At 37.0% G+C, this 16,150-nt stretch overlaps 1 protein-coding gene across 2 annotated transcripts in view; it reads right to left on the bottom strand.

Annotated features, from left to right (window-relative positions):
- The window catches only part of si:ch73-173p19.1, a 154,827-nt gene that overhangs the window by 32,522 nt on the left and 106,155 nt on the right, over positions 1–16,150 (bottom strand). For both annotated transcript variants that reach the window (XM_039753220.1, XM_039753222.1), the window contains exons 10-11: positions 6,832–7,074; positions 4,133–4,231 (exon numbers count right to left, since the gene is read on the bottom strand). In XM_039753220.1, the coding sequence (XP_039609154.1) occupies positions 4,133–4,231; positions 6,832–7,074 (342 nt within the window). The remainder of the gene's footprint in view (positions 1–4,132; positions 4,232–6,831; positions 7,075–16,150) is intronic.

Genomic DNA, 16,150 nt, shown 5'->3' with positions numbered 1-16,150 from the left:
TCTTGAACCTACCGGCAGCATTACGTATGACAACAATGAGATGTTCTTCTTGTAATGACTTTGTCTGCAAAGAACATTCAACAACTGAAGTGAAATGTGATACATGTGCAAATCGTGCAATGGATGAAGTGTGACCGGTGACAAATGAGCACTGGAGAAGTGGATCAGGTTTATTTTCAGATAGTTCTAGACTGTGTCATACTATTCAGCAATATGGTATTAAATTACATAAAAAATATGTACAATTCAAAATTATTGAAATATTTTAAATTAAAACCTGACAGCAAGCATATAAATGGCCATTTTAACACTGGTGTATAAAGTACACCATGCAGGTACTTATGAGATGAGAAATAGTGTGAGTAGTTAAGGGTTAAATAAATTAAAACTAATAACCAATTCAAGAGCTTAGAAATCAAATCCAAGGGTTTACTAAGAAAAAGAACTTCATAGCCCTCATGAAAACAACATTTCACACCAACATTTCACACTTTTCAAAGCTCCTAAGAATACATAACCTGAATAGACACGATACTATCTCACCTGAGCTGTCTTAGTGCTTTTTTGAGTAATTTCTGATGTACCTTTAAATTTTTAATTAAATTTTAACACCATTTTACAATGATGTTTAAAATGTTTCTTTAGGCTTTAGACCTCTCAGTATAAAACTATTTATTTGGAAAAGAAAAGCTGTAAAATTAACAAAAGTATAAAAGGTCATAAAAATAACATACACAGCATTGAACATAAAAAGCTAGGTAATAAAACTGGCAAAATATTATACGCCACCAAATAATTCCTTAAATGAGACATACCCATTCAAAACATAAAGAAAAGAAAATTAATGAAAGAAGCATCACACCAAGCATACAAGTATCCGCAGTAGAAAAATGGCAATGAGAGCCAGATGTAAATTGATGGGGTTCCAAAATACTGTATTTGGTAGATCGGTCTGGTACACATCAGCAAAGTCTCAATTGCAATAATACACTTATCAATAATCTTAGGTACCAAGTATCTGAGATTATACATAAATTAATAAATGCATTGTGTATTATGTTGTCTACACCCCAAATCTATGTAAACTGATGCTAAAACTGTAGCTAAGAAAATGACACAAAAAAGATCAACTTTTCACTATACCCTGATACATAAATATACAGACTACAAAACAAGGGGCAAAGTGAAGAATGAATATTATAAATAAAGCATCTTCAAGTTCAAGGTTGCAGTAACTGTTCTGTCACAGCCAGAGTTTACGCCCTGGCTTGTGTTTATTTTCCTTTCTATCATTATTTTTTTAAGTTTGAGTTATTTTTTTGTTTTTTTATTTTATTTCTGTTAGTGTTCATAATTTGTTAATGATGTACTGTAACTTTAAATGTGCTACCAATCCATTGCTTTGTGGGTGTAGACCAGGTGTGTGCAATACTGGCAAAAAATTGTATCTCAATATTTTCTGGGACTTTAACAATAATTAGATGATATTTTGTATCCATTAAAATACGTGTTTGTAAAAGTATTATTGCTCTAAGCTTGGTCTTGATAATAAGATATTAATTGTAACTTACTAATTAAATTAATGGAAACAACAGTTAAGTAAAACGGGTGATATTCATTTACTTAAAACTGAAATAAAATAATACAAAAACATTAAAATCACCAGTTAAAGTATTACTGACATCAAACACTGCAAGTATGAGTAAACCATTTTAAAGTGGCCTAGAGGATTTACACAAAAAAATGCACTACGGCCAACAAAACTATTACGAATCCAAAGAGAATAAAATACTAATCATTATTAAAGTGTAGGGCATGAACATTACAGTCTGGATAAAAATAAACTGCTCTGCTATAAGGTGAATTGTGCAGCCTACAAGCAAAAACAAATATCTAACATACAGTACGACAGTGTAAAAATCCAAAGTTCAGAATAATACTGCACATGAATAAAATACAAATGTAGCATTTGTAAACAGGTTCTGTCATATATTTATTGCACCAAGATACAAAAAAAATCCAAACCCGTAACATTTTTAAACAAATTACTAACTTAAAGTTCTGTCCAATATTGCAAAAAAGATATCAGAAAAAATAAAACAATTATAAAAATCTATTAAGGAAACTTCAAGTTGTATGACAGAAATACCAGTCTGTCCATAAAGCAGCACGGTTACATGTTACAACTTTTTTTCCGGCGCTGAAAGCCCTCTCAGCAGAGCTGCTTGTGGCTGGGATGCACAGGTACATTTTTGCAAGTTTCCCCAATTTGTGGAAATATACATCTTGTTTTCCACCACTCAAGTAGATTTACGTCACTATCCACCTCAGGTATCATCAAGCAGCATTTTTTTTTTTTAATGGCCAGAGACTTGCCTCCTCTGAATTCCTGTGGGGTTTTTTTTGGCAATACTTGTTAAATGACTTTTTTTTTCTCCTTCCCTTGTGTCATAACCTGCTCCAATATCTGCAGCCATAAGAGACAGGATGGAGTGAGACGAGGAGGCAGGGATCTGTGCAAGTGTTTTAAATAATGAAAGAAAAAAATGTGCTTTGGAATGGACCCCAATCCAAGACAGCTTCTGAAATAAAACATAACTGATAGGCTTATGCTTCTAACAGAAATAAAAATCCATTCTAACAAATTATATAATTTGTTTGAACAAATTCTTTTTTTTTCGCCCAACATCTTTGACATACTTAAATTACATTTTATAGAGGAATGAAAGTTTTCGCCATGTCAGCTCCATATGACATAATTCATTCGTCTCAATCTCCCTTTATTACCTGTAGTGGTTTTCGAATACATTCAGTTATATTTGTTTTACAATTACAGAAAAAAGGCAACTGATCTTGAAACAAAAATTAAGGTGATCAAGCAGTTAGAGGGAGGAAAGAAAGTGAATGTGATTGCATGTGACTTTAAGTTATCCCATTGTAACCAGTGTTTACTGCATGCACTGTACTGCTGCGCTCTGCCTTTGAATCCAGTTAACCTCCAAAGATTCTGCATTGTGACTCACAATGTTCCACTTTGTGTTAACAGCCACGAAGCGGCACTAAAACCACACTGAACTCCTTTCTCTGTTAATGATTATTATTAACAGGCTGAAACGTTAAAACAGAAAAACATTTGAGTGCTCAAACTCTGTCAGTACAATTCCTCCTCTCACAGTTAACACAATGAACATTGGGAGAGGCTCACACTGATGACAAAACAACACAGACAAAGAAGCATGTTTTGGATTGTTTTTTGCAAAGTGAATGACATACTTGATAATTTCAGGCCGTACATCTTTAAAACAACAATTAAAAAATTACTGTAGACAACGCATATCGCACACTCCTAGTGTAGACCCCTTTGGAGAAGCCTGAAAACACTCAGTAGTGTATCACTGAGTTAGTATTTGAATCTTTGTCATTATTGCCATTTCTTGTTTTTTATGCTTTCTGAATTTTCTTGTCTGTTTAATGGATTTGACTTTGGAATATATGTATTGGGTCTTGGTTGCTTGGGTTGCCTTTTGGCAAATCTTTCTCTTTAGAACATATTTGCTTTGTTTCTCTCTTTTTGTTAAATCCATTTTTTCTTTATAAAATTCAGAATTCTCCTTTTGCTCACAGCGAGAGTTTTACAGGTTCTCTCTCTTATGAGACATTTTTGTAAAGTTTAGGAATTTATTAATTTTGATACTTTAATTCTGCAAGCTTAACCACCTTTTTCATCATGTTTGTACACGACTGTTTATCATATGGAGTTGCAGAGTAGAGTAAACATTCCTACATTTCTGTATTTCTGTCCACCTAATCTTCAGCTAAACAAAACAAGGCAAAGACCAAACCAAAAACAATCTGAAATCCATAAAAGGCAAACAATGTGGTTCCTTAAAATGTTCACTGAGGCTCAAAAACATGCCAGCACTTAAGGTTAACAGGTACAGAGTCAGAATTAAGCAGTGTCTTAATTATGTAATTGTCAAACACTCTTAATATGAGACTAGCCTCTTATAAAAAAGACAAAATACAAAACTAACCACAATCAAACAGCAGAAACATATTTAATTAATTAAAACAAATAATTGTATAAACCAGGAAAATTTACTCTTTATGTCCAATCAGAATTGCTTCTCACCTTTGATATACTGTAGACAATTATCAGTCAGCTTGCAGCAAGCTGATAAGTTGAGATGCTGCAGCTTCTGAAGGCTGGGCAAGAATGACATGCCTGAATCTACATAAAGATAAAGGTAATTATGAGATCAAAGAACATTTTCACAGAAACATACTATGTTGTATGAATCATTAAAACTTTGATGTATATTTTTTCACCTTTTACTTACCCTGTGTTATTTGTTCTAAGGGCAGAGAAAAAATTTTAATCTCATATTTTTATGGAAAATGGAGGTAAAGTTCTTGACACAATAGGCTTCTATGGGAACCAACACTGAAAAAGCAGCAAACAATATCAAAACATTCACTGAAAACAAATGCTCAGCTTACTCACATTACATAATCCATATGGCAGATGTTCAATTGAGTGCTCACAATGTTGCAAATACATTTATTTAACAATATTTTGGCCAAAATACAACACTTCTGTCACAGTCTCTCGTGAACTGCTGAGAAGTGTATTCAATAGGATTGGGCTTATGACTGCACAACTGAATTGACCATCTGCTTCCTGAAGTACCATAAGAGGTACAAATAGGAGGCATATTGTTCACCTGATAATGTTTTCCGTCGCTTTTCTTTCCTAATTCTTTCCTAATTGGTCACCTCCCCCAGAACACACTCTGCAATGCCGATATGATATGAAGCACCATGAAAGCAGGGCCGTCTTAATACATGGGAACACTGGCCAGTTGCCACTAATCTATGTATGTTGTGATGGGCTGAGTGGTTGTGTAAGTAGGGGCCCCAGTGCACTGTTTTGCCCGGGGGCCTATAATGCTGTTAAGATGGCCCTACATGAAAGTGACAGTACTCCCTAGCTGGTCATGAGTATTTTCTAGAAGTGGTTTATTTAACAATATTTTAACCAATATGTACTCTAGGATGATGTACATGCAACTGCATTTGTGACATATAAATTATGTGACACGAGTCATTTAAGTTTTTTTTTGGGTTATTTAATATTGTTTGGCATTTGTTTGGTGTTGGTCCACATAAAACACACCGGCTACATTATAGTTGCACATTACAGAACAATTAATTTTATCAGACAATACGATTTTTGGGAACGAGTTTTAAATCAGTGTGGAAAATTTTAATTAACCTTCTCCAAATCAGGATCAGCAAACCATACAATTGAAGTGGAAAGCAAAATGATGCTAGCATACCTACAATCACTACAAGCAGATTCAAAATGTTATTACAATTAAAATAGACATATTTCTAAAATCACATCAGGAATGAGCACAACTGTTGACAGTTTAAGGTTTTAAAACTATTCTTCTTTTGATGTTTCTAAAAGTAGTAGCCAAACCATACATCTACAAGGCAACTAATGCACATTGATTTCAGTGACTGGTTCACAGAATATTATCACTGTATTTTTGGAGCAAACAGCCAATTCCTGTGGCAAATTAATATGTAAAAATATGTATTTCCTACCCCAAATTTTAAATATTGGGTACTTCACTTTACATTATGTTGTAGTGGACCTATGCCCTTTATTGATTTTTATTCCACAGAGACATACTGGACGGGAAAAAAATGTAATTTTCTATATGCTATTTGTATTCACACACATAATTTCTATTCTAAGGAAGTGCCTAGTATACTTCAGCAACACTTGTTTATCATTAATTAAAACAATGTGACATTCTGAGTTTATTTTGACAGCAGCAACTTCCCATAACCTCAGAGGATCGATGATTACATCTTAATCTAACTGAAATTACAAACTATGACACATTTTAAATTACATGCCCAATAATTTCATGTTCTGTCATATATTTGTGTTGCAGTTGGCAGTCATAGTTCTTTAGGCATTAGAAAAAGTGGCATAACATCATCACAAAATTGTTGTACTGCCAGCTGATTTGTACACAGTTAATAACTATGAGTGCAACTGTGCTTTAAAGGCATACTTCCATGCACCACATTTGGTTTCATGAAGTCTATATAACCTCAGGTGTTAAGTAGAATGAACAGAGTTTCATTTGATCTTCAATAGCAAATGGAAGTATTTTTACCAGTCAAAACCACCTCAAAAGCTCAACTAGTCTATTTGTTAAACTTTAAACACATTAGAGTTGGTGGAACTTGGTAGTCACAGATGACCAAAACATTTTATGACAGATTTTACAGGTTCTCTTACTATGAATGAAGGCTGCCCTCTTATCCATAACAAACACCCACCTGTTCTTCTGTGTAGCTGCATGCTGTTCCACATGAAAGTTTAAGAAATAGACTAGGAAAAAGGTTTAGAAAAGATGAGAAATGTTCTTCAGAGGTTTCAACTCTGGAATGGAGAACACATTCCAAGAAAGTGATTTGAGTTATAATATGTTGATAAAAGGTCAACAAACCATTTAACCATCATCTTGCAAAAGTATCTGTCCAAGAATTGACACGTCATTTGTTAGTCAACATCACAGTATACACAGGATGTTGATTCTGGGCATCTGACTTCACATGTTGTTGGTGAAACCACAGAAGTACCGTGCAAATAAAATCTATGTGGACACAAGATTTTCTATCACCTGCCAAGTGACAAGAGTAAAATAAGCCATCTCTGCAACAGGGAGATAGATAACCCATGCACTCCTGAGAGGCATTCATAGTAACTACTCTAATATTTGAACGATAAAAACAAAAACAACATACCTGTAAGCAGAGGTGAGGAGACAAGACTTAGATGCTTCAGCGTCTGAAAGGCACGCAACTGCCGAAGTAGTTCATTGGTAGAATATGGGTAGCAATTGAGGACAAACTTCTGTATCTGACAACCAAAAAAGTATTCAAGAGTGCGTGGGCGGAGAAGACGTTCTCGCGCTAAATATGTCAGAAGATGTTCTGCCAGTTCAGGAGTGAGTCTTGCCAGACTACTATTATACTGCATGCTTGGAGCTGAAACAACAAAGTGACCTTCATTGGGTTACATTTTGAAATAATCACCAAAAACAAATTTACACTTTTGTTAATTAATCAAGCATTGTTGAATGTCTAAGCACTCCCTACTTCCATTCCTCAATACTGCTACTTCCAACCACTCATAAATGTCATTACACATATTTAAAAAAACTGTTGTAAATAAATGTCAGTTTCTTAAAAGTATAATTTGAAAGCACCCCAGCTTTTGATTTATTTAACAATCAGCTTCAAGATAGTCATCAGATGCAGAAAAAACAGAATGACAGTGAAAAGAATTCTTCAAAACAATTAGCAATTCAAACTTTTCCATGCCTAAAAAAGTGTTTATTATCAGAAAACTGAGGATGGCACAGTGGAATAGTTGTCGGCATTATTGAATCGTAACTCCAGAATACTATATATACACAGTATTCTGATTGTAGCATTAGCACTACCTACATGGAGTTAAATGCTCTCTCACTGAATTCAAGGGTTTTCTCTGGACACTTAAGTTTCCTCCCATATCCCTAAAACAGTCATCTCACTGAATTATACATCCTGTTAATTCTACAGATTATTTTCTGATAGTTATCCTATCCTTAACACCTATTTGATTCTTGCATATCATTCTTGTTTAGACCTTTCCATCAGCGTCTTTTGTCCTGTAAATGTGCCAATAAAAACAAACAGCCTGCTATTCCATCTCCCCACCGCCACAGAATGTGCACAAAGTTCAGCCAGCTCATACCTTGATTACCTGGGGGTGAAGTGCTGGAGTTTTAGAGTGGAAATAATAGATCGTTATTTGGAACTCATGCATTTTATGTGTGTTTCCATTTCTACAATAATCTGTGTAAACATATTGTTAAAACAGAAACGTCTTTCATATTTTAGTAGTAAATGACAAAATGTTGCCATAAACTATATAATGTATGAAGCCTGAAGTCCAAAGATCAAATAAACACTTTCACAAAAGGTTCAAGGATAAGAAAACAGCTTCCATGGCGTAGCGGTAAGATTTGCTGACGTAATCAACAGTCCCCGGTTCGATCCTGACTGCCCCCTATATTTGCCATTTTCAGTAGTGAGCTGTTCTTATTGTTAATATTATACAGTACACACATACATTTGGTTTGTGTCTGTAACAGACAGTGTACATTTATAGTACTTGTAAAATTTACCTTTTTTTTCCACTTTTATTCTCTCAGTCACGATCACGATACATACTATCGCCCTAGGGACCTGACGCTGTTAGTTTTTATTTGAAACTAGGAATAACTGTACATGTGAGTGGTGTTTTGAGGCAATGGAACTGGACATTCTCTGATCTGGAGGGATAAAAGCTGACACACAATGGCTGGTGAATCTGCATTCTTCGTATCTTACCATCACTTGATTTTTTTTATTCAGTTTTATTGAGTGTTCCTGCTTACGCTGAATTAGTATGCACCTTATGGTCTATGATGTCAAAAAAAAAAAAAAAACAGAGACATAGGTATATATGATATTTGGAATTATTCATTTTATGACCTGTATAGTAAATTTCAGTAAACACTTTTTCAACGGATGCAACATTATTCATATTCATTCGCATAACATAGTGCGCTTATAACCGCGTGTCCCTGCCCCCAATCTTGCTAGTCTCCATGTTGCTGTATGATGGTGTTTCTTTTATACTTCAGGACATGCACAGGAAAGAATAGTACAGAGAGGTCAGTTCAGCGCTATATGCAATCATCAGATTCAAATGTCAATTGTTCACACATGCAAGGACTGTCCTTCCTACATTTACGACATGTGCACCTGTTGCAATGTACACACTTCACTCTATGCTTTGGTTTCTATTGCACACCTGAAAGAAAGAGACAATATGTGACATTTTGAAGAAATCATTGCATGTCCTGAATAGCACCAATCAGAAAACATCACCGCACTAATGCAATATTATTTGAAAACGAACTGCGTCAGATCGGGTGTGACTTTATGCTGGTGCTGTTACTTAAAGTCAGATCAAGAAGGACGGGGTGTTGCAGCGTGATCGTGATTGAGAGAATAAAACTCAAAAGAGCTAACTTTTACAAGTACAATAAATTTATACCCAATGCCCCATATATTTGTCTCTTTCTTTTTTTCTCCATGCTGCGCTGACATAATGCACCAGAAGGCATGAGCTTATATACATGTAGTACAAGCAGGAACACACAGGTGGCCAGTTTCTGTGTGCTACAACAAGCTTGATCTGGCGGGGATCAACACAAATGTACTGTGCAAGGCATGCACAGGGGCCACTGAGAAAAGAAGAGTGTTTATGGCTCACCTTGCAGAGGAACTTTGTCATCTCATCTTACTAGAAAAGGTGTTGGAAGAAGAAAAGGAGGATGCAACATTGACAAGCTTCTGTTCCAAGACAGCCGCTTTCCCCGGGTAAGTAAACCGAGTTAGTGTCAGGTTCCCATTCAATGTAATAGGAACCAAAGCATAGAGAGAAGTGTGCACATTGCAACAGGTACACTTGTCGTAAATGTAGGAAGGATGGTCCTTGCCTGTGTGTGAACTGTTAACATTTGAATCTGATGATTGCATATATCGCTGAACTGACCTCTCTGTACTATTCTTTCCTCTGCATGTCCTGGAGTACAAAAGAAACATTACTGTGCAACCAAAAGTGGACACTGGCAAGATCGAAAAAAAAATAAAAAAAAACACGTGGTCACTGATTATAAGCGAAAGATGTTATGCGACTGAATATGAATAATATGAATAATGTTGCATCCATGCCACAATGTTTTCCGAAATGTACTATACAGTTCATAAAATGAATAATTCCAAATTACAGTCATGGCCAAAATTATCGGCACCCCTGGAATTTTCCCAGAAAATGCACCATTTCTCTCAGAAAATTGTTGCAATTACAAATGTTTTGGTATACACATGGTTATTTCCTTTATGTGCATTTGAACAACACACAAAACTGAGAAAAAAAAGCCAAATCTGACATCATTTCACACAAAACTCAAAAACCGGGCTGGACAAAATTATTGGCACCCTCAACTTAATATTTGGTTTGCACGCCCTTTGAAAAAAATAACTGAAATCAAGCGCTTCCTATAACCATCAACAAGCTTGTTACGCTTCTCAAATAGAATTTCCAACCACTCTTCTTTTGCAGACTGCTCAAGGTCTCTCAGATTTGAAGGGCGCCTTCTCCCAAAAGCAATTCTGAGATCTCTCCATCAGTGTTCAATCGGATTTAGATCCGGACTCACTGCTGGCCACTTCAGAACTCTCCAGCGCTTTGTCTTCAACCATTTATGGGTGCTTTTAGAGGTATGTTTGGGGTCATTGTCCTGATGGAACACCCATGACCTCTGACGCAGACCCAGCTTTCTGACACTGGGCCCTACATTGCGCCCCAATACCTTTTGGTAGTCCTAAGATTTCATGATGCCTTGTACACAGTCAAGGCATCCAGTGCCAGAGGCAGCAAAACATCCCCAAAACATCTTAGAACCTCCACCATGTTTAATGTTGAGTTGGTGATTTATTTATTTTACTGGAGGATTACCAGGGACAACCCCAGCCTTGGAACGACACACACACACTACAGAGACAAAAAAAAAAGAACACGCTGGGAGTTTAAACGATAAAAAGTATAATGAAATTAAATTATATAAATGAAAACAATAATACCACCCCCGATTCCCTTTGGCAATATTATATTTAACATATAAACACAATAAAACACACAGCAAAGTCCATGGAAACCCAAACCGGATGAAATGAGAAGTGGTGAAGTTAAGTCCAGCGATCTGTATGAAGAAAGGGAATGGAAAACAGTCTTACCGGTAGCTGCTGAAAGTATGACGACAGATGGAGGGTTCAGGAGCGCTCCTTCTTCTGAGAAAGCCAATGAATCCACACACAGTCCTCAGTAGACAGACGATCCAGACCGCAACAAACAATACAATCCAGGACATAATGATGATGCTATAAAATATCTATCTATCTATCTATCTAAATGGCAGAATTACCGGCAAGAAGTCCAGCAGATACATATAACGCACCAATCAAACAAAACAAAAAAAACTTTTCTTTCTTTGACACCTGCCCTCCTTTTAAACCCCTCTGGCCACCTTTGACCCCAACAGCCCCTGCAAGGACTGCTGGGAGATGCAGTTCTAACTATTAGTAGCATTGCTACAATGTGTTCTTTTCTTTGTAGGCCTCATTCCATTTTCTGTAAACAGTAGAATGATGAGCTTTACCAAAAAGCTCTACCTTGGTCTCATCTGTCCACAAGACGTTTGCACAGAAGGATTTTGGCTTCCTCAAGTACATTTTGGCAAACTCCAGTCTGGCTTTTTTATGTTTCTGTGTCAGCAGTGGGGTTCTCCTGGCTCTCCTGCCATAGCGTTTTATTTCATTCGGATGTTCGGATAGTTCGAGCTGACACTGTTGCACCCTGAGACTGCAGAACAGCTTGAATATGTTTTGAAGTTGATTGGGGCTGTTTATCCACCATTCGGACTATCCTTCGTTGCAGTCTTTTATCAGTTTTTCTCTTCCGTCCACATCCAGGGAGATTAGCTACAGAGCCATGTGTTGTGAACTTCTTGATTGTGTTGCGCACAGTGGACAAACGAACATGAAGATCTCTGGAGATGGACTTGCAGGCTTGAGATTGTTGATATTTTTCCACAATTTTTGTTCTCAAGTCCTCAATTATCTGCTCTCCATTCTGTTCTCAATGCTTAGTGTGGCACACTAAAAAAAAGCAGCTCACTACTGAAAATGGTAAATATAGGGAGCAGTCGGGATCGAACCAAGGACTCTTGATTACAATTCAGGAAATCTTACCGCTATGCCACGAAGCTGTTTTCTTATCCTTGAACCTTTTTTGAAGGTGTTTATTTGATCATTGGACTGCAGGCTTTACACATTATATAGTTTATGCCAACATTTTGTCATTTACTACTAAAATATGAAAAACGTTTCTGTTTTAATGATGTGTTTACACAGATTATTGTAGAAATGGAACACACATGAAATGCATGTGTTCCAAATAACGATCTATTATTTCCACTCTAAAACTCCATCACTTCACTCCCAGGTAATCAAGGCATGAGCTGGGAGAACTTTGTGCCACTTTCTGTGGCGGTGGGGGGATGAAATAGCAGGCTGCTTGTCTTGGTGTGGGGATGGAATTGCAGGCTGCCTGCTGCTTGTCTTGGTGGGGGATGGAATTGCAGGCTGCTTGCTGCTTGTCTTAATCAGCACATTTACGAGGATGGGATTTAAGGTGGGCCGTATCTACGAGTTTTTTCGTAGACTCTGGTAATTCTAGTGTTAAATAAGTTCATTCACACAGCATTTGGGAGCCCAAATTTCCTACTCATGCTGCTTTGCTTCTGGACCAAACAGCATTTTGAAAATTACTCTTGCACTCAAGATCTGATTTACAGCTGTGTTATGCTATGACATTTAAGCATCCGAGCATGCAAACAATGCCTTGTTTTCCCATTAAACGCAATGAGAAATAACTGCTATATTTCTGATTTTTATGTTATTATAATGGCACCTTTTCAAAGTGTCTTTTCTGCACTGCACATTTTAGTCACATTTGCCAACAAACAGTCTGCAGTACAGATGACTGTTCAGTTCACATGCATTGCCTAAAGTAATAAGGTGTAATACTGTTTTGACTCAGCTGTAAATGGGGAAAAAGCAATCAAGTTCATTAGATCTTGAGTCCTTGACAATTCACTTTCACACACTGCATTCAACTTAACTGGTATTATAGAGGAGTCCAGAACACAAAGTGTTATGCTTTGTCTGGTTTACTTTAAATATTTTGTTAGGCATTATTAACTTGTTGAAACTTAATAATTTCAAAGTGTCCCTCAAATTGTTTGGAGCAGTATATATATGTAAAATTCCATTACAACGAACTGCCATAAACTTGTAATGAGATTAAGTATTTGTTGGTATAGTGCTTTCTTTAACTTGTGTCCAGGCGTTTGCAATCATTTCAATAGCTTCTTTCGTGTTAATTTTAATCTTCTCCTGTGTACAAGTTATGCGGAGGAGAATTTCTCAAAGCATTTCCTTATGATAATTCACTTTCAGCATGTGAATGATGCCCAAACCCAATGGCTGAAGCACTGCTGTGCAACTGGGTGGGAGGAATTCAACGCGAACATTACCAAAATGCAGAAGCATGTTGGAGGCATCACAGTTACCAATCAGAAGCCAGATGCTTTTTCGGCGTCTTCAAATACAGCAGTTCGCATACATTTGCAACCTAAGATGATTATTCTTTTTAGCTCGGTCTTGATGAAAGTTGACAGTGTTGATGGTGCAATTCCAAATTCACTGGCAATGTTTTTTTGTTTTTTTTTGCTGCAAAAATGTTAAGTTTTTTTTTTTCTAATATGAACTGTTATAGTTTTTTTATGTCTGCCGTTTCTATAGGAGGGTGACAATGAGTTAAATTCCAATGGGTGTTTTTCAAATGTTCAAGAGCAATAAGCAAAAGGTATCACTGAAAACCACCGAACATAAAAACAGCAAAAAAAAAACTACAAGGAAAGTCCGTAGAAAGATTTTTTTTTTTTTTTACAATGTTTTTGTTTGGCGATCGTTGTGCAGAACTGAGCTGCAACCACAGAACTAACTAACTGCTATGTGAATGATTCATTCAGGTATTTCAAGGTTACTTCGTTGTAACGAAAGTATCTGCTGAATGTACTTTGTAGTAATGAGTTTTCTATAGACTCGTGTGATAGGGGGAATACTGTCGGGACCATAAAAATACTCCATTGTAATTAAAATTTCGTTGTAACGAAATTTTATCAATATATATATATATATATATATATATATATATATATATATATATAATAATAATAATAATAAAAGGCAAAGCCCTCACTGACTGACTGACTGACTGACTCATCACTAATTCTCCAACTTCCCATGTAGGTAAGAAGGCTGAAATTTGGAAGGCTTATTCCTTACAGCTTAGCTTACTTACATAAGTTAAGCAGGTTTCATTTCGAAATTCTACACGTAACAGTCATAACGGTCAACAACGTCCGCCATGTTGAACTTTCTTATTTATGGCCCCATCTTCACGAAATTTGGTAGGCGGCTTCCCTGCGCTAATCAAAACCGATGTACTTACTTATTTCGATGGTATGACGCCACTGTCGGCTGCCATATTGAACTTTCCAACGTCACCAATTTTCAAACTTCCCGTGTAGGTAGAAGGCTGACCCCATACTCACGAAATTTGGTAGGTGGCTTCCCTGCGCTAACCAAAACCGATGTAGGTACTTATTTCGGTGGTATGACGCCACTGTCGGCCGACATATTGAATTTTCCAAACGTCACTAATTCTCCAACTTCCCGTGTAGGTAGAAGGCTGAAATTTGGCAGGCTCATTCCTTACAGCTTACTTACAAAAGTTAAGCCGATTTCATTTTGAAATTCTACACGTAACGGTCATAACGGTCAACAACGTCCACCATGTTGAACTTTCTTATTTATGGCCCCATCTTTTCGAAATTTGGTAGGCGGCTTCCCTGAACTAACCGAAACCAATGTACGTATTTGTTTCGGTGGTATGATGCCACTGTCGGCCACCATATTGAACTTTTCAACAGTCTTTGTTACTTATGGGCCCATCTTCCAAGAAATTTGGTACACGGGTTACCAACGCTAACTGAATCCTACTTACGTACATACATCTGTCCATAGTCTGCACCTCGGTCACCGTGTGAGGTGGCGTTGGGTCCCTCATGCCAACGCCTCCCACGTTGTTGGCTGCCTGCCTATATAAGGCTGTCCCTTGCTCCGGTCTCTACATTCTCTTCCTTAATTCGCCATGGGATTCACGTCTTCCTACTGATAACTACAGCCTTTTTGTTTAATCCACGGCTTCTCCGCGGTTTTATTGTTTATTGATTACAATTATAGTTATTGTGTAGGTATTTTAGACTTACTTTACATTGCTCAGGTACCCATTTCCTTTATCATTCCAACCCCCATTACCATGTCTATCGAGATGATCACTATCGATCATCGGTCACTCGGTCACTTACCGAGTGGTTTCCATGCCCGGAGATGGCACCTACCTTTTCCATTCTCTTTGTTACATATTGCACGACCATATCAGGCTCACTTTTGATATCCGCAGGAACGTTCTGTCTTATGTATTGAATGACCGGGACAGGTTCAAGGTGTGGACTGATGATGGTACAGGAGATAATTATACTACACAGGAGCACTATAAGAGTGAAATGCTTAAGCCCTTCACCTATGGTTCTGCATGTGAGTCGATGGCTGCCGCTGAATTGTTTGGTTGTTGCTTTCAAGTTTTCCGAAATGGCCAAATATTTTACACCTTTCAAAATCGCCAATGCCTCTTAAACATCTTAGATTGACAGGTGACGATTTCAATAGTGGACACTTTGATGTTTATGAATGTTTAAACTCTCAAAAGCTGGATGTGATTTTATCGATGAAACCGGTTGTGTGCTTACAACGCTTGACAGATTCCGAATGTCTCTTCAACACAAGTCCCACAAATACTGTCATAATTGAAACAAACCATGAAACTCAAACCGATTATGACAGCAGCAATCCAAGCTGTGAGATTTGAGACAAGATTACTGTTCACATGGTCAACTGTAAGTTACATGCTCAAGAGTAAGCTCAGAGCACAGCTTGGTCATGTTACAGCCGGAGGGCCGAACTGACAACATGGTATACAAAGAGATCCTTAACAAATAATTATTGGCATATTTTCCCTCAGTTTAAAAAGGTTTAATTTTCTTATTAAAAATTTTAATGCAGTACTTTGCCGCTGCGAAGTGCAAGTATTTTGCTAGTGTGTGTATATATAAATATATATATATATATATATATATATATATTGTGAACGCTGGCCCCGGCACGGACAGACAGACAGCATATTTTTGCCCAACACACTGTTTATTGACACACTATTTACAATATAAAAGTCCTAGTGCACACTCACACGACCCCAGTGCCTCTGCACCGATTTCCCCAA

Source organism: Polypterus senegalus, chromosome 5 (assembly GCF_016835505.1).
Source record: "Polypterus senegalus isolate Bchr_013 chromosome 5, ASM1683550v1, whole genome shotgun sequence".
Taxonomy (NCBI): Eukaryota; Metazoa; Chordata; class Cladistia; order Polypteriformes; family Polypteridae; genus Polypterus; species Polypterus senegalus.
This window is presented reverse-complemented; position numbering and strand designations above follow the sequence as displayed.